Below are 19,460 nucleotides of genomic sequence, written 5' to 3'. Positions count from 1 at the left end.
ATAAAACAATAATCTACGAAATTTCCAGGTAATTTACAGAGTGACAGCCGGTTCATACACGTACTTTGACTGCTCACATGTTACGTAGACTATTGGAGGTTAGTAATATACATTTTACATTGCTACTCTATTATAGCTAAAAATAACATACTCTGTTTTAGTAAAGCAATGTACGTGAAACAATATTCAAGCGTCGGTGAGCATCGATTATCAAGTAACTAGTGGTAAAGTCGCCAGGGATACAGACCCGCATCCACTGAGCTGCGGCAGTCGCCTACGGAGCGTAGCTGCAAGTGCTACGCGTGTGCTACGGTGTCAAACGAAGCAAGCACGTACAATACGCAATTTAAACGTGGTTATACAAAAAACATAATTAAATAATTAGGTATTTTGTGAACGTAATTAAAGTATTTTTTACTATTTTTGACATATCCTATTTTTCTCATTTCTTGTAATAAATGTAAATTGTCAATTTTGGTCAATGTGTTAATAATGTACAAATATTACTCGTGTCTACTAATAAATATTTCAGTTAATAGCGGTAGAGGTTAACCAATTGTTTCTGTAATATAATAAAACGATAATAACCGACGAGGGAGAGAGTTCAGTACAAACTCCCACTTAGGGGATTTGTTTATATTTAATCCAACAACATGTTTGAACAGGACAATATTATTCAAAATATAGACTAATCATGCAAAAGCATTCCTTTACAATCATTAAAAAGTGAATGAAAATTTAATTTAAATAATAGTTTTAGAAAAACTTTTTCAAACTTGTTATATATTTTTTATGAATATGTGATGTTACTAATTATAATATATTCGATATTTATATATTACGTTTATACAACATATGGTATACATCTTAGATATTTAAAAAGTAGTTAACCAAATATTTTTTAAGGTTGAAAGAAAAAAAATTCGACAAGATGTGGACGTCGATGTGGTTTACAAGTGTTTTTGCTATCTTGGTAGCAGATATAAGAACAGGTGCCCTACTAAATAAAGGTAAGAAATAGATATAAAAATATTCATATAATAAACACAGGTCATTGTATAAATTGGTGTAAACAGTGAATATTACTCATATCCCGTCTGAAAATAATAAATTGTAATAATTGTTAATGTGATGACTTGCCTCACGTTTACGTTAACGTGGACAGTAATTTGAATATTTTAATTTTGCGTTAGCTTCCTGTTGATAACTAAGAATAACTTATTAGACCATACGATTTCGATCACCGATGATGAAAAAAGAAAGTCCATTTTAAATTTACCTAAATTTTTGTGATAGACAATCTATGGATTTTTGTAGGAGTAACTTTCTTTCCATGGATTCACCCTGTGTCGAGTTCATCCCGTTGTAAGGAAAGGGTCCTGTTATGATACTGGGAGCAGACGACCCACGTATTAAGTTTAATGAAGCCTTCTTGCAATTTATTGAATTCTCGCCTTAATAAAAATTTTAAATAAGCTTACACATGTTAGCCGTTCCAGGAATGAGTGAACGTTCGCTTTTCATTGGTCTAAATAACTTATCAGGTTATAGAGTTTTAGTCTTTATTTCTTATTACTCTGTTATAGTTCTCGCTCCTACCTCCACTGCACACAAATTCACTATGTTTTAAAAGAAATGTAGTGAAGAGATTATTTTTTTGAAACTTATAGTATAACTTTTTTCATGTGCATATGAAACATTTGAAATAGAGTTTATTTATGCAATATATCTATATATTTATATAAACATAAACTCGGCTTCACCCGTATTCTTGAATTACACATGTATACTAATTACTTAAGAGTAATCAAAATTTTAGTTTCTCTTTTAAAAACAAAAATTATAATATGATTAACATGGATTAATGCGAGATACGGTGACATATGTATAAGTATGTCTAGACTTGATTCATACGTTTGCGAGTTACACAATAATCGTTACTGTACCAATTAAACCCATATCAACTAATCAATCAAGATTTACATCAGACATCAGTTAATTACTTTTTTTATTATTGCTTGTCCACAGACATTGAACCACGGAAATGTTACCAGTGCTCTAATGCGTACAATGTAAGTACATGCGGTCAAGAAAAAACTCTTACATGTCCCGTTGACCAACCATACTGCGGGACTGTGGCTGTTGGACCTAGTAAGTTGTTAATATTTTATAAAAAATATATGTCAATATTGTAATGGTACAATGAAGCAAATATTTATTCATTCTTATATACTTTGCTGAGTACTTTCGAAAAGTTACGCCATTGATACAATTTTAATTTAAATATATATTTATACATAGATTTTTTTTCTATTTTTTCCATATATAGCCATTCCATATATATATATATATAGCCAGATTCTGATTAGATTCTGTAGATAACAAGCTGATGAAGAAACTTCAAAATTGCTCTTTTAACGTCGTTTTTACTCCAAAATTGGCATGATATTAATACCATATATGTTTGTCTCGTTTATAATCTATAATGTAATTATAAATAATTTATTATTACGTTTAATGTAAATAATGTTTTCACGGTTAATATTATTTAAAGTATATATATAATTTTGAAGTTTATAATTCATAAGCTTAATCACTGTTATATCGTAATTCATTAATATTGATAGATTATAATTGAAGTAGGTACAATAAAATTAAAATAATTTGCAGGTTTTGCTTCGACTCTTAAATGCTTACCAGCTTTCAATACCTCGTGTTTAACGAGACTTTCATCGAATTCCACTATTGAAATTTCTTGCATTTGTACTGGAGAGCTTTGCAATGCGCCTTTTTCGAAAAAGATACAGAATGGATTATTTCAATTCGCTAAAACAACGACTATAGATAACGTCAGTGACATAACATATGTATTATTTAAATACCTTAAAGTAGGTAATGAAACTGATTTGTATAAACTGTTAACGAATAATAATTACGAAGATACCGTGACTTCGATGCCGAAATTTGCTACCACACCGACCGTGACTAAATTAACCGAAGAATTAATTATAACAAATCATTCAAATGAAGTGGATATTCCACACGCTGAGCCATTGAAGCACGAAGCGACAGTACCGCCCGATGATGATGAAGATGAAAATGAAGGAAGTGGATCCTATGATGATACAAAACTTCAGAAAAATACAGCTTCAGCACCAGCCGCACCCAGTTCTTATCTACCAGCTGAGGAAAATAAAGCTTCCACAATGTTTAAAAACACGTTAGCAGTTGTATGTTTAATCATTTACGTTATACTTTAGGTTTAAATATTTAAAAACTTTAGTCATCATCTTCCAATTACGCATTGAACAATACATGATTTAATAAATTTTATTATCCATCTGTAGGATAAAACATTATCAAAAAGTAATGGGAGCAAAAATTCGCATTCCATGTTACATTGATATTAAATATATAATGGTATCTTTATTAAACCTTTAGGTTATAAAATAAACAATAAAACTACATAAATTTAAGATTTAATCCAGTTGGAGCATATTAACTTTTCTTAGGAATTATCGTTTTGTTTAAGTTCATTGCACATTTGAATCTATTCACAATTGATTTCATTTACAATTTAAGCAATTTTTGAGCGAAAAACACAAACTGTTTATTTATTGCAATAGTTAAATATTACGGAATAAATATTTAAATTGTAGTTTATATTCGTAAGTATTATATATAGTCTTTGAATTAAATAACGTCGAATATTACAAAATGAGAATCTTAAAGATTTATTTAATGATTTTACAGAGAATTATTATTATATTTAAATGTTTTTTTTATTGTACTAGTCATTTACGTAACAATAACGACGATGGTCAATACGTTTTTTTTAAATTTTATTTTAGAATTTATCAAAATTTCAATAGTAAGTAATATTAGTAAGTTAAAACTCATGTACAATTTGTAAAATATATTAGAATCAATCAAACAGGGAAGATCACTATGATTGTATTTAATTTTTCTTATGTATTATTTTCATGTTTATAATTTTTTACTAGTAACCAAAAATCATAACAAACATAACTAACACATTGTAGACGTCAATTACGATTTGTAATTTTTATTTATAGTATATTTATTTTAAATAGTAAGAATAAATTTCCTTTATTCTCAAATAAATTTATTCAACTCTTGTCGTATTTTTATTAATGTTACTTAATTTAACATAGTGCTTCACTAATTTCTCTATTACTATATACTAGCGTCCTGGCATAGATGACAGCTTTGCACGGGTATTTAAAATAAATCCTATTGAAACGGAGACACGCTAAGGGTAAAAAGAAGCCGTAGCATTAATACTTTGGCTCAACTGGTAAGGAACATGCGGTTACGGAAAATGGACGAAACGTATTAAGGTAAATTGAGTTGGAAATTTTTATTTAATTTATCACTCATCACAATATTTGATTTAAAAATGTGTGTTATGTATTGCAGAAGTAGATATGTTTGGAATCTTTTAGAAGCTTTTACATACAAATTGACCAAACTAATAAATATAAGTTAAGCGAATTGGGAATTTTAACTGACAAAGATACAATTATAAAGTGACCAAAAGAATGTCAAGTTCGTTAATAAAGAAAGAGAAAATGGTTGTATCCTAATTTAATACAGTGTGGAAATAACGTTTGTGTATCTAATAGTATAATCTTATATAATGTTATCTAATAAGTAAATTTCACTCTTTTAAATCTAATTTTAAGGGGATACTATAACTTTAGGAATTAATTTCATATTTATTTTTAACTTGGGGAAGGCACTTCAAATAAAAATGAAAAAGGTCAAGATTGTTATTAAAAATATGACAACTTTTCTTATTAGAAAATGTGGAGTCGTAGATTAATTAATTGATTTGATTGCACAGAATTATACCTTGTATAGTCAGTAGAATAATCAGAAAACTTTAATATGCTAGTGTAATTAAAAACAAAACTGTAAAGGAAAATTACTCGTAAAGTTATTTTTTTATTTCTTAGGCACATCAATAGTGTAAACACAAACACACAAAGCAAATCTTAAACTAGCTTACGTTGATAATATATATTAGATACGCACAACATTTACACTTAAATTTGGAACCGCACAAGTATTGTGCGTGGAAGCTAATAAGCCCATGAAAAATAAAGAAAATATGTAAATAATTATAGCGTTATCTAATTAGTAAGCTTTTTAAGACTAATTTTTACGGTATAAATTCTTCATAACTCTGTATATATATGCAATCCAAACTAATTAAACAATTTTTAGTTTGATGATAATAGTGTCTAGCCCTGAATTATACGTGAAAAGGAATACAGGCAAGACATAACTTAGTTTGATTTTATGTTTCATTGTAGGCTGAGTGCAATTTCAGTGATTCTATTTTACTTCGATAATATCCGTTTTATGATAAAGAAAAAGCTTACGGAAATAACAAGTGTAAAATTGCTCGTCTTTATTGCTTGGCAGTGCCTCATTTTATTGCCGGATGTTGGTTTATTTTATTCGGGTTTTCCCCCTTTTTAACGAGCAGATGTTACAAAAGATTTTAAAAGAACTCATTTCAACAACGCGTAAAGAGTGTTTTTTACCAGCATCGTTAATGGTTATTTATATAATAAAACTCGTTGTTGTAACTTAAAATATTGTACTTGTTTATTTGAATTTAAATAAGTACAAATTAGTTGTTGTATGGATCCTGTCTTTATGATGTGAACAGCAGTCTTGACCACAAAAAAGCACAAATCTTTTTTTGCTTTTTTGTGGTCAAGACGACAGCTACAGATGTCTTCATTTTGTTTGTGCCAGTACTATGACCTAAAGCAATCATCGTTATCGGAAATAACAACATAGTTTTTGTCTAAATTAAGAACATCAAAAGTTTACTTGAAAAGCAAACTCACCTACTTTCTTGGAAGTTTAAAATGTTAACTATACGCTCTCTCGCTTGTCTATACCCACTTTAAAGGTTTTGAAGTGTCAGAAGCGTAAAACAAAGGCTCTTTGAAGACGTCTTGTTTCAGTAACTCTTGTGTGGTTAAAGAGTAACTTGACACAATTACAAAATTTTCAGTTCAAGGAAGAACAATGTTCTGGGTAAAGTTTGGTTCATTAAATATTATTGTAGTTATATCTCTTCACTAGACGTGACAAAATTTAAATATCTCTTAAAATTTCCTCGAGACAAAAGTTTACAGTGGAGTGAAAGGGAACCGCGTGGTTTATATGAATGACATGTAAGTAAGCATGTATAGCTATGGTGGCCCAATGTATTAGGTTTTTATAGTTACCTGGCTAACCTACGTTCGATTTATAAATCAAATCACGTAATTCCTTTCTTACCTTGACATATAACAATATTAAAATCAATCTCGATTTTTAACTTTATGAGACAAAATTTAACCGAATAACAAACACACAAACATAAACACATATAAGCTATAAGTGTCTATTAAAGGAAGAGCAGAGTGCTTTAAGAAAAGTAAGTAAAAGTATTAAAGGGAAACTATAAATACCTATGTGATGTGTAATAATTGAATGATGATATTGATGTAGTCCCAGCATGTGGGCAGCACAAGACCGGAAATCGTGGCGATCTTTGGGTGAGGTTTGTGCTTAGCAGTGGAAACTATCAGCTGATATCATCACGATAATAAACATTCTAAATTTTCTTTTTTTAGTAATCATAAGGTTTTGTGTCAGTACTCGCCACGCTTGACATGTGGATTGGCAAGTACAGATTTTTTTTATTTTAAATATGTTTTTTATGGCCATGGCGTTGGAACCTTACGTTTCCCCTGTCATGTTTGGCGAAGGGACGTTACATCAGGTAAATACCTTTTTTATTAATATTTTTATTTCAAGTTCTACTTTCTACCTTCTCAATTTTAATAAACCTTCCTTTTTTCCTTCACATTTCCATCTGACTTCCTTCATTTCAAATATGTTCGAGAGATGCTGCTGCCCATCGTCCGTGAATATTTTATCCTTAGCAGGCTGTTACTGGGACTGCGGGAGGAGAGGGTAGGTACTACTCGTTACGCCGGTACTATCATGAGAATTTATTTTAAAAGTACATAATATTCTTAACGATTGCACAGTAGATTCAATAATAAAAATAAAAATTGGTTAGATAGTAGTAACCTTCAATTTATAGTAAGAGATGCGGTGCGCTGATATAGTGCTACGCAGTGTTTTATGAAACAAAATTTAGCTCAGTTTTTTTGTTTGAGCTTGCGTCCTTGAGAAATGAGCAGACATCAAATTAACTTAGTTATTTTACTTTTTACTTAGCTGTAAAACAGCATACAGACGATGTAGACTCCGATACCAATAAATGAAAAGTGTGAAGAACTTGTCCTGGTATTAAAAGGAAAACTATTTATAATAATTTGGCCTGTTTCGAGCTTTGTATTTCCTACCGCTGAAGTGATGATGATTATTTTTGACGGGTTAATTGGTAGCCTTTTTTGTAACGTCCACAAAGTATATTCGTATTACTCCGAATACCATGAGGCATGACAACTTTTAATGCACTACTTAACATTATTATGATATATAATGTTTTTTGAGTCTATGGTTTTCAAAAGACATGTTACCCCATAATATAAATACAGAGAAGATTAGGCTACGTAAAACTTATCTTAGACATTTATAAAAAAAAATAATGAGTTTAATGGTGATAATGTTACGAATACTTTTTTTATTCACAAAAATCTAGATCCTGCGAAAGTTCAGTGGTAAATCGAATTCTTGACCGCTGTTTTGAACAAAGAAGCTTTAAGTAAATCGTTTTCTTCCTTGCAAATGTTTTTCTAGAAGTAAAATAGTTTTCTGTTTACCGAACTATAAGAAAATTTAAGTCTTGCCATAATTTGTTTATTTAAAAAAACAAAAGTTACTGATTCCGTAAACTTTTTATTTATTGTAACGAAAAGCGAATTTCGATCTTAAAAGTTTTTTTAAACAGATGCCTATAGTCTAATTACAAAAACCAATTTTATTCCTTGAATTTTGATTTATATCAATTCTAATAATCCTGTAAAATTACGATACCCTTCATGTGTAAAAACACGTATTTGTTTTGCCAAACACTTCTACGTTTGAGGTCAGTTTCTTTTCTGAATTATTTTCTTCATATTTGCAAAAACTCAGTAGCTGAAAGCATAAATTTTCCAAGAGAAACAGATCTAATTTTGTATTTCATGGCGTTTGTTTTATTTTCGCATACAATCGTTCTAATAATGCCGCGGAAAACATAATCTCGTCAGAATTCTTTTGAATTTTATTAGTTCGCTTTCGATGACTTATAACGGCTACTGTCTGCTCAGCTATCTTTGTGATTTAGCGATTAGTGATGGATCCATGTCCTATTTGTTGTTACAGACAGATAAGTGGATAGATAGTATTGTAAAAAATATGACAAAAACTAGTGTATTTAACGCTGAACTAAGCATAAATTGGTAATGTTATCATAAGTCATTGAAAAGTCCACTATGCGTTTTGATCCCAAAATTGAACAGAATCATCATAATTTACATATGTTGTTTCAGTAGATTTCAAATGTAGTCCAAGAGTTTTTAGTACGCAAAAAAATCTATTGTTAAAATAAATGTTTGATATTTTTTGAATAATAAATATTTATTTTTGTACGTTTTTATATACATTAGTATCAATTTAGAAGGCTATGCGTCCCTGTTACAATTAGGTTAAATAAACAATATTATACCAAATAAAAATATTTTAATATTATAATCGTACAAAAATTAGAAAATATTTCCTATTCCATAACTTTTAAACACATTTAGATGACATAAAATATAGATATTTATGACACAGACGGTAGATGGTAAAATGTGCCCGGTTAACCTGGTTGTCGTTAATATGTATGTACAGATATAAAATTTGTTACCGAAATAAAAAAGGAGTATGTCCACGTACAATAAAAATAATGTTAACGATTGTTTTAACTTCTGTTTGGCGTTTTAAATTGTCAAGGGAAATAAGAGAGGAGCTCTTCTGTCGGGGACATAATTTTATTCTCGTTGGAAGTTACACATTTTATTTTCGTTTTTGCATGGTTGAATTGAACATTTAAAACATGTATAATTAAACAAAATAATGCAATGTGTGAACACAAACGTCCTTGATAAGGGTGTTGCCATTGATGATTTATGTTGTCGTTCACAGTGAGCTTTATATCGAGACAAATGAAGAGAACTTTGCTCGGAACTTAGATTCAAGATCGAATAAGAAATGAGGATGTCAGGTGAAGAACTAAAGTTACCGACGCAGTTCGAAGAATTGACCATCTGAAGTAGCAGGAGGCCATCGCTCAGTACAGCTGGCGGTCGTGGAGGTGAGAAAAAGGTTCACGACCTATTGGGTGGATCAACGACGTAGTTAAGGTTGCGGGAAGTAGCTGGACGTGGGCAGCACAAGACCGGTCAATTTGGCGACCTTTGAGAGAGGCTTATGCCTTGCGGTAAGCGACTATCGTCTGTCCTGATGATGTTGATGATGATAATCTAACACAAAATTTGCTGTTGTTGCGGTGATAATTGATTTTTTAAAAGAAACCATTATTACATTAGTAACGTAAAAAATCATTGAGTACGTATAAAAAAGGCAACCTCGTTGTTCACTTTTTAAATTGTAATACATTACATCCAAAAAGAAATTTCTCGGAATTGCGTCTCAAAAATCTCTATTCCTTACGTAAATAGTTTTGCAGATTGGGAGAGTATTTGAATTCTGCGCTTTTTACAGTTGTAAATATGAAGTATTTGTGAAAGTGCTTTTTTCGCTAAAACTCTCTACTAGCCGTAGAATGATTGGACATAAAAAGAGTAGTGCTTTCGGTCTTTTTTTAACTTTTACAGAAGCTTATATGGATTTTTTTTTAAGTCAAGACAGCGTTTTAGTTCATAGATAGTTATTATCATTTAATAATATTGTTTCGTTTCGTAAGTGACCTGGAACAAATTACGTATCGTATTTTTGGATTGATTCCAATGAACATTTGTATTATAGAAGCAATCCATGATTCGTTTGCTCGGGCACGTGTCCAAGTATTATCAGAAACTAACCGCTAAAGCCGGAATCTAAATATTGGTTATCTGGTAAAGAACTACTATGTAGTATTTTTAAATTAATGTAGTACACAACTGGTCAGTCGATGTGTTGGAAAATAGGCAAAATTTATCAGTTTATTAGACTAAAACCAAAACAAACCAAACTAATTATTGTTTAGTATTTCAATACTAATCCCTTTTCGAGGTGTGTAGAAATGAAACACTTGACAGAAAGTTAGAATATTATTTGCGTATTATACAATTAGCGGCACTGAGTAGTTATGAGTGAAAGCGCGGAGAAATGAATCAGCGAGTAGTATGCGTCAGGCGTCTATCGATGTCTGGTCGCATCAGCGCGTGCGCCGGCCGTCTGGGAGCATGTTCTGTTGGCGCGCCCTCCGCGCCTGCGCATGACCCTCGTTCGCCTGCCGTTAGTTGGGTTAGTTTTGTGCCACAATTGTTATCGCCAGTATTGATCAACGGTTAGATTAGATAGATAAATATTCTGATTTTGTGTATCAAAGTTTGATTAGGGTGTTCAAGTTTCTAATGGATGGGCAGCGGAGTTCTCTGCGTACCATAACACCACACTGCGATCGCCAGTACGCCTACCGGAAGTGGCGATTATGGTATATCCCCCATAGATATCTTTGGGGAAAAACTGTGGCTCACAGTGACCGGCTATGGGCTGAAACGACAACGACGATTAACAAATATCCAACTGAGTTTTTCAATAAATACATAAAATAATCGCTCTGACCTGAGAAGAGTACACAAAGAACTCAGTCGCATTTAACTTCCCTGATATTGTAGTCAAAGCAATTAATTTCCAATGTGAATTATCACTTAAAACCACTTACATTAATATACGAATATTGTGTGTTGGGTTAAAAGTAATAAATATAATTAGGTATAAATAAGATACGCAGGCTAAATAGCGCGCGAAATCGGGACGCCACGGGACCTTAAAGCTCTAGAGTGGGGATTATAGTGTCCACCAACAGATGACCTTGTTGAGGTCGTTGGAAGACGCTAGATGCCGACTACTACTATTTGGTCCTATTACGAATCTATGGAGAGGCCTATGTCAAGCAGTCAACGTCAACGTTCTACGGCTGGAAGACTGATGAAGATATTAGTAATTACAGATACAAAAACTAATGACTTCATTAATCTTGTTTTTAATTAAAGATGCGGAAATAGAATATTTTCAATTTGTTTTTATTCCGTATCTCTAATTGCTGCTCTCTAATCTCGTCTATTAAGAGACTACGGAAACTTTTTATGCTATTAAGTACTTGCTAGTAGTGTTAAGTTATTGTGATAGCACTCGGACTACGCAAGTTTCAAACAAACTAATCTAGGTTTTTACTTGAGGATATTGATGAACTTAAATAGCAATTGTTATAAAATGAGATAGGATAAGATTAACAAATAACAAACATACAATAAAATGTATAAAACAATTAAACTGAAGTCAAAAAGCTACTAATATTAACAGAACACAACTAAATAAACAATCATAATTATTAAAATATATGCAATGTGAAAGCACAGGAGAGTTTTCATCACAATCCATATCAGGTGGGCATGGTTGTGGAAGGTTATGAAAATTAAAGTAATCTTGCAAATGATTCCAAATTATTACTATATTTTATTTATAATAACTTTCGAAATTTTGAAATCAGAATGATTGATACTATATTAGTTTTATTTCAATTTGTCTTTACCAAGTAACTTAAAACTTTACAGAAATTATAAAATTTTCATGTAATATTATCAGGCTTAAAAATAAACAAAAACATCTAACAAATTTTACTTGCATAAAGGATAAAACTTTGATAAGGGACCAATTTTGTGGATCAGCAAAAGTTTTAATAAAATTTTCGATACAGAAGCAATGGTTACCGCCATATGGATCCGTAAAAACATTTATCCAACGAGGGCTACACAACTACTTTTTTAATTAAACGAAGTATATTCACTTAGTCTTGTGACAAATAAAATTTTTAGTTATACATAACATTTATTCCTATAACAGTGTGTAAGTTTAATATATTAATATAAAATCATAAAAAAAATGTAAAGCTAATTATCTGTAATAAAGTCCTTTAAACGACGATAATGATGATATTTATATTTGTATAGAAGATGTCTTTAGTATTCTATAGCTTAGTTAAGTAAGAAAGCAACAACTTTTCTATTAATGTTTCTGATCGTAGTAGATACCTTCTATTAGGAAAAACGAAAATAGTATGTCACATTTGAAAGCTAGTTCTCTCTTGAGTTTGTGCTGGAACATGTATTTCAAAACTGGATCTACTGTGGCATTTTTACGTCAATCCGTTATACTTACTATCGGGTGAATGCCCAACAGGTCTGTTCTCTTCGATGTGCTATTAAAGAAAAGATGAAGAAAGGCACACAAATTAGGGTAATTAATAATTCAAGTTAACTTGCAAATTTCATGCTAAAACGATTAGTAAAATTCAGAATCAGATTGGAATCATTTAAAGTTTAACACTACGCTAACAACTGCAATAAAAGCAGTTCTCTTGTTTCGTGCTCGACTCCATTTTGGCTGTTGTAAGTTTAGCAACGGGGAGTTGAGAGTTCTCTGCATTTATTAGCATCATTAGTGCTGGCCGTAAGACTAACTCTAGCCATTTGCAGCGCGAATGCTCCACTTAAATGCTAATTATACAATATGTATAATTATTTTTTAATAAAATTTATTAAAACATTGTATTTTTATTATTTTTTAAAATATATTGATTCTTTTATTTCCTCAATAAATATATAATATATTTTTGTGTTTTTTTTAAACTTATTAACGATGTGTATTTTTACGAAACCAAAAAATGTTTTTATATTATATATTTCTATAACACTCCCAATTGGTATTAATATTTGTCGAAGCACATTCATAGCGTAATAGTTTTTTTTTTTAATTTTTGGGTAATCGCTTATTTCATTTATATAACTTACCGGTATACACATGCAGTGAAGTTAAATTAACTACTTAAAATTTTTATCATCTTCATCTCCGTAGAGCCTTCACTGCCTAACATCGCCCAATTGCTAATAAGAGCAAAAACTGCCCGCTCCAGTACTTGGTGAAGTTATGCTGTAGTGATATCGGCGAATAGAATGGTCGCACCTTCCTTTCCTCTAGTGGATAATATAAGAGACGGCGTTTTCTAAACATATTAGAAATAAAAAAATAGTGTTTGCCGGCTAGAATTAACACATTATCTCCAGTATGATAAAAAAAGAATTTGTCCCCACTCCCCGACAGCTTCGCTATTACTGACGAGGATAGCAGCAACAGTAACGATAAAACAGATGTTGCTTACAATCTCCGGCACATGATTTTACAGCAGAAAAATTAGACACATTTCGTTTTTTATCATTATTTTGAAGCTCGTGCATGTTCTTATAAAATGGAAAGGAGATTATATAAATACTTTAATATATCTTGAACAATAATGTAAACATAACATTCTATAAACTTATTATATACACCGCAGCTATAGTCCTCTTCTTTTCAATTCTTCACAAATTCACATGGTCACATATGTTATGAACTGTATATTCTTTGTACTGTTGTTGAAAACATTTTCTATTGCTATTGTATACACATAATAAATCTTAATTCTTTAAAAATTTGCAACTCAATACTCACAATGCGATGAATTGATTTTCGAACGGTATAAATAAATTAGAATTTCTGTAGGCATTTATTTCGTTCAGATCTCCTTGATTAAATAACTTCTCAGATTTCGATCGTTTTATAAAAATCATTTGGATAGAATTGAAGCATTTTTACTATATTTAGACAGGCATCTTCTTTAGTCAGGCTATGAAACTAGAGTATTTTTAATTAATTATTATTGAATATAATGTTATTTGTCGGGATATTCAAACAGGTACAGAATATAACATAAAATATATGCGGCATTATTTAGTGATGAATGGTGATTACCTGTAATTTATTGTGACAGCCACGGTGCCATAGTTACATAACGTCGGCAGTATTTAAGTCTTGGATAAAGTTATATACATTAAAATTGCAAAAGTGGCCCGGTCATGGAATTTAAGTACGGTTTTGTGAATAGAAAACATTAGGTGGTACTAAGTCCGCGATCGTCACCTTGAGACGTGACATAATATCTGCCGTTCTAAAAACTTCTATGGTTACGATTCTCTCTAATTCGGAATGAAGTATCTACTATGTACAAATGTGTTAAACAGCGTACACATCTAGACCACCTTTTATGAAATAAACCGATTATTTCACGATACAATTCACTAAATATACATAGTTATTATTCAACTTCAGACGTAAGACAGGAGTGGTTAAACTTAAAGCCTCTGCTTTGTCTGCCAGTCAACCAATGGCTTGCTAAGATGATATGACAGGTGAACTGAATTGACAGCACGTACTTAACTAAAATTGTGGAAATTTTGTTTGTTTCCAATGACGTAATAATATCTCTAATAGAAAATAAATATTGTACAATCGTATTAATCCGATGAACCAAAAACAAATACTTACCTAAGTATTCAGTCCGTTAGTTTTGTATGATAAAGTGAAAATCGTGTTATTCATATTTAAAAGTGTAAATAATTTAAATACAAGTCTATGTAGATTTTAAATGTTAATACGATCGTTACGGCAATGTGTTCAAATTTAAAGAATTTACTTAGCTCGGAAAACTTGCTTAAAAGCAAAGATTCAAAAACTTCAAAGTACTACTTGGTCTCATTTCACATTTTAAACATTCAAACATTTAAAATGCAAGGAACTTTTATTAAGAAGAATAAAAAATGGGACCCCGTTCTTTTTAATAATATGTGAAGGTAAAGCATTTTTTAAGCAAAATTAAACTTCAAAAACGTTTAAAAATATGATAAAACATGAAGAGAAGCCACAAAATAGAACAGCGTGATACCGATAGGCCGGTTCCTCCTGAACATGTGTCATTTGGCTACATTGAGTTACAAATTGTTCACGAAGGTACACTAACATTCTTTCGTGCCTAATTCGCCATCGGTTTACTTTTATAGCAGCATACATTTTCGTATCTCTTTTTGTTTAACTTTAACTTAATAATTTGTGATGTTTAGAATAACATTATAATTAACATGTTTGTATGTTATGAAAATTGCTTTTAGCATAAATAGCTGTTATAATGATTTCTAAAAGTTGTAATCGCAGATGTTTTTGTACCGAAACTTTGAAGAAATTTTTGATAAGACCATGTGTTTACTTCGAATTACCGATTAACAAAAAATGTATGTACATTTTTACTTTTCCAATTTAGCAGAGAATTAAAGAGCAAGATATTTAACAAAAACCTAGTGCGTGTGTTACGATTAAGAAGGTAATATAACCAGTAATTTTTGGGATTATGAAAGCAGAAGCATCATTATGAAAATTGTAGCATCTTTAATTTTTGGGCAGAGAACGCTAGCGCGGTTGTGCATAGCTTCATCTGAATAAGTATATTGTAAAGAATATACTAAGATGATTCTAATCGATCGAAAGCATCGGTCGATGTGACGATTTATTTTATAAACTTAATATCTACTAATAATATTATGTAACATTAATAATTTTCAAGAACTATATTTTCTGTATAACCCAGCTGCGGGCATAAATTGACGCCAAGGTTTACTCTTGCCAGATCCCTCCTGTAACTAAATGTTCGCTTCCGTAAAATTAAATTTAACTGCTAAACAGCCTTAAAAGCCTTCATTTAAAGGGCAATATCATTTTTGAAACAACATTATACTTTTTGTATTGACGTGTTTGCTAAATATTGAATAAAACAAGCCTATTGTTGTAGACAAAGGACTGCCACCCACCCGAAATAGGTAAATTTATCATTCGGGAATCACGGAGCCAACATTCGAGGGTCAAATCTAATTTTAAATAAGTTAATTATAATTTGTACTATATTTTTATATTGTATTAAAATGGGTTTCCATAAATAAACGGTAAGAATATCTTATTGTTTATTTAAGTCAAGTTTTATCAGAACTTTTCGTTGGTTTATTGAAAAAGGATAAGTTTTGCGTCTCTTTGACAAAGGTCAGACCTATGTCAGTGTCAATAATAGTGTCTCGGCGGCCACGTGTTCTAGAAAAGACTTGACATCGCAAAAAATTGCCCTTAGAAAAGTGATAGGGTATCCACTTACGGCTACTCACAATTCACTTTGTAAGTTAAAAGTCAAACAAAAGAAACTGTACAATAATAAATTTCTGTAAGTCATACTCTGAGTTAATATCGTGAGCTGTGTGAAACTTAATTTGACGTCTACAATATATATGATCGAGAGCTGTATAGCCCGCAACTATGATCTAGTTATGAATGCAGCTAGTTCAATATTAACCATCGAATCGAGGTCAAATATCGATTCCTTTAAAGTTAAGTGAAGTAACAAGACGTGCTTAAAATTGCTGATGGATATTTGATGGGATCATTTCTCAAAAAATCTTAAATTTATAAGTTCTCTTTACGGTGGCTTTCTTTTATATATTATTTATAACATTACATCGTTGTTGTGCATTGTATAGAATATTTATATAAAAAACGGAATAATAGAGTCTGAGTAAAACATTAACATAATGAAAATTAAATACAGCTTTTAATAATATTTAGATAAAAATGTACGTACTCGTATATATAGGAGAAATTACCACTGGAGTGTTTTTAAAAAGCGTGATGTCAGGTAACACTGACATTACTAATATTACACAAACTTCTCATAAAACAGTTTCGAAGATTCTACAGAGAGATCCGAACGCTCCGGCGGCTCAAGCGCTGTGCACTCCTTGCTGTGTTAAAGATTTATCTAGGTTCAATAATGTCTTACTAACAAACATTTGTAAACGAAATGTGTCTTTCCTACAAAAATATTTTTTCTATTATTACGCTATGTTACTAAACAGTCACTTTGATGTTTACAGTTTGAATGGATATACGTGTAAAAACTTTTAAGATAATTCTATTCGCTGTCAATTAATGTATGGTACACCGTATCTATAAATAAGTCGTTTTAGAAAAAAAAATAATAAAATAGTGGTATCATAGTAAAAAAATCGTCGGATTATTATGTATGAAAATTATTTATTATTAACTATCGGTTCCTACAGATTTGTACTGCAAGAAGTTTCGGTCTGTCGCATTCCAACATACTTTCAAAGCTTTTATATAAATATACATATATATATAACTGGGTTGGCTAAACTGCGGCTCGTGAACTACATGCGACTCTTTGAACGAATATTTTTGGCTCCTATTGATTGTCGAGTTATTTCAATAATTAAATTTAAGTAACTTATAAACCGGCACCTTAAGTATCATTAGGAGTGTATACGTGTGCCTTTATATTTAACTTCAATACACATATTTTGTACTTTTCTTATATAAGTAATTTCAATTAAAATAATTTTTGTAAAAAAAAATATTCGTTTGTGTGTTTTAAATGCGTAATAATTTGCGGCTCGCAAAAATTTCAAATTTCGAACAATGACTCGAAGTACCAAGGAACTTGGCCACCTTTGGTATATAACCAATCACCCTGTATAATAAAATTTATTGTGCAACCTTTACCACTGAATCATAAAATTACTTATTTTTATTTATTTATTTAATTTTATTTATTGTACACGTTAGGATATATTTAATAAGTTTTACAATAATCTACAAAAAAGTACAATGGGCGGTCTTATCACACAAGACAATCTCTACAGACAACCATAGTATGGAAAAGGTAACAGTACTAATAATGGGTAGTTTACGTGTACAAAAATTACATTTTTACAAACAAACGAACATAAACATACTTAGACATATATACTTAAACATACATACATATGTATGTAACATATATTTATAATAAATAAGGTATAATACATATTATAAATATAATACAATAATAAACAAAAACATCTGACTGATTTCGATAGTTAATTGCGTCAATACTTAATTGCTTTTTAAATATGGAAACCTACGTAAATTGAAATTTTTGTGTGTTACATATTGTCCTGATTTGTATTGGGATGAAATATTATCACCTACACAGCAAGTAACCATCTCTGTGTCCCGATTTGAAGAGTTAGTGAACTTACTAAGTGAATTTGTAAACGTGCTGTGAAAGGACTCATTAACCCAGTAACGAATTTACCCGGTTAACGAGTCGTTTCATCTTGTATGTAATTTGTAGAGCAATAACGCTCTGTTTTACCGAATTTCGTATTACAAAATTAAAAATAAGCCATGCAACTCGTATGGGAGGAATGTCCCGATAAGTGAACGTTGTTGATCTCGACAAGTTAAACATTACTGTAGTTTATAATAACCTCTTTTAGAAAATAACCTTTGTGGTGTCGTTTAAATGATTACATTGAGGAAGTTAGGGTAATGTTGGCTTATTATCATAAACATTAATTCATTCATTATTACATTACTAAACCGTTTCAATTTCGCACCCGTTTCTTTTTATTTTTTATATTAAACACACTTAAATAACTAAGCGGCATCTTATACACATAAAACAGAGAAGACGCAGTAATAAAACAAAAGTATAGCATAACATAAGATGAATTGAAGAAGATTGAGTTGTTTTAAAATTTGTTGTAAAATTGACTAATAATGTATATGTTTAAAAATATATTCATTACTTTACATTACTGTATTTAATAAAAACGCATACACGGTATATAAATAATTAAATAAAATTATGTATAACAATATATGTTAAAATAAAAGCAGTCACAAAGTATTATGTTACAGACAAGAAAAAAGAACAATATAGTTCTTAGATAATATACATAAAATGTATAATAGTCTGGTAAACGGAGGAGCTAATGTTCCGGGGATTAATATAGTACTGTTTCTACATATTGATACTAGTTTGTATAACTAATCAAGGTACATTTCAGTGTTGTTACTAAGAAACTATTTTCTTTTTTATTAGTCGTAATATATGCATAACGAGAAGATAGTTGCTTTCAACGTGATCCTATTGGAAATCTTTTGATCTTCTGTAGACGTGAATAAAATATTCTTTCTTACATTTGAAATATTGATAATGATAATGATGGCCACACAGACTTAAAGACTAAATAATTTTACGTTGCTCCACATCTGAATCTTGTTAATCAAATAAAATTTATCGAGTAATGCGCCATTTTAACCAGATCGAAGTATACTAACGTATTATTGCTACTTGTTAGAAAAGCGCGGTAGTTTTTACTCAAGCGACTTCTTGCTGAAGAGTCCAGTAATTTATTTGACGCTTGTGAAAGCTTGTTTTTTTCTGGCTTTTTAGATTCATATGAAAAATACAATATCCTTTACTGTATAATTTAATGAGAAAATGTTATTTTGTA

The 19,460-nt window shown here is 30.6% G+C and overlaps 1 protein-coding gene across 1 annotated transcript; it reads left to right on the top strand.

Annotated features, from left to right (window-relative positions):
* Nucleotides 1-931: 931 nt before the first annotated feature.
* On the top strand, nt 932-3,260 carry LOC137920452 (uncharacterized). The gene is made up of 3 exons (XM_068763818.1): nt 932-1,010; nt 2,029-2,151; nt 2,671-3,260. The coding sequence occupies exons 1-3, from the start codon at nt 932-934 to the stop codon at nt 3,258-3,260; spliced, it is 792 nt and encodes a 263-aa protein (XP_068619919.1).
* Nucleotides 3,261-19,460: the final 16,200 nt, after the last annotated feature.

Source organism: Battus philenor, unplaced genomic scaffold (genome assembly GCF_028537555.1).
Source record: "Battus philenor isolate CCGP_79_NKW_IND1 unplaced genomic scaffold, ilBatPhil1.0.hap1 SCAF_18, whole genome shotgun sequence".
NCBI lineage: Eukaryota > Metazoa > Arthropoda > Insecta > Lepidoptera > Papilionidae > Battus > Battus philenor.
The sequence above is the reverse complement of the archived record's forward strand: the minus strand, read 5'-3'. Positions and strand labels throughout refer to the sequence as shown.

What these genes read in the sequence shown, in the direction of transcription:
- LOC137920452 (XM_068763818.1), top strand. Translation starts at nt 932, where the DNA reads ATGTGGACGTCGATGTGGTTTACAAGTGTTTTTGCTATCTTGGTAGCA. An exon ending in AGGTGCCCTACTAAATAAAG is followed by an intron (nt 1,011 to 2,028) that starts GTAAGAAATAGA and finishes GCTTGTCCACAG; the next exon opens with ACATTGAACCACGGAAATGT. An exon ending in GACTGTGGCTGTTGGACCTA is followed by an intron (nt 2,152 to 2,670) that starts GTAAGTTGTTAA and finishes AATAATTTGCAG; the next exon opens with GTTTTGCTTCGACTCTTAAA.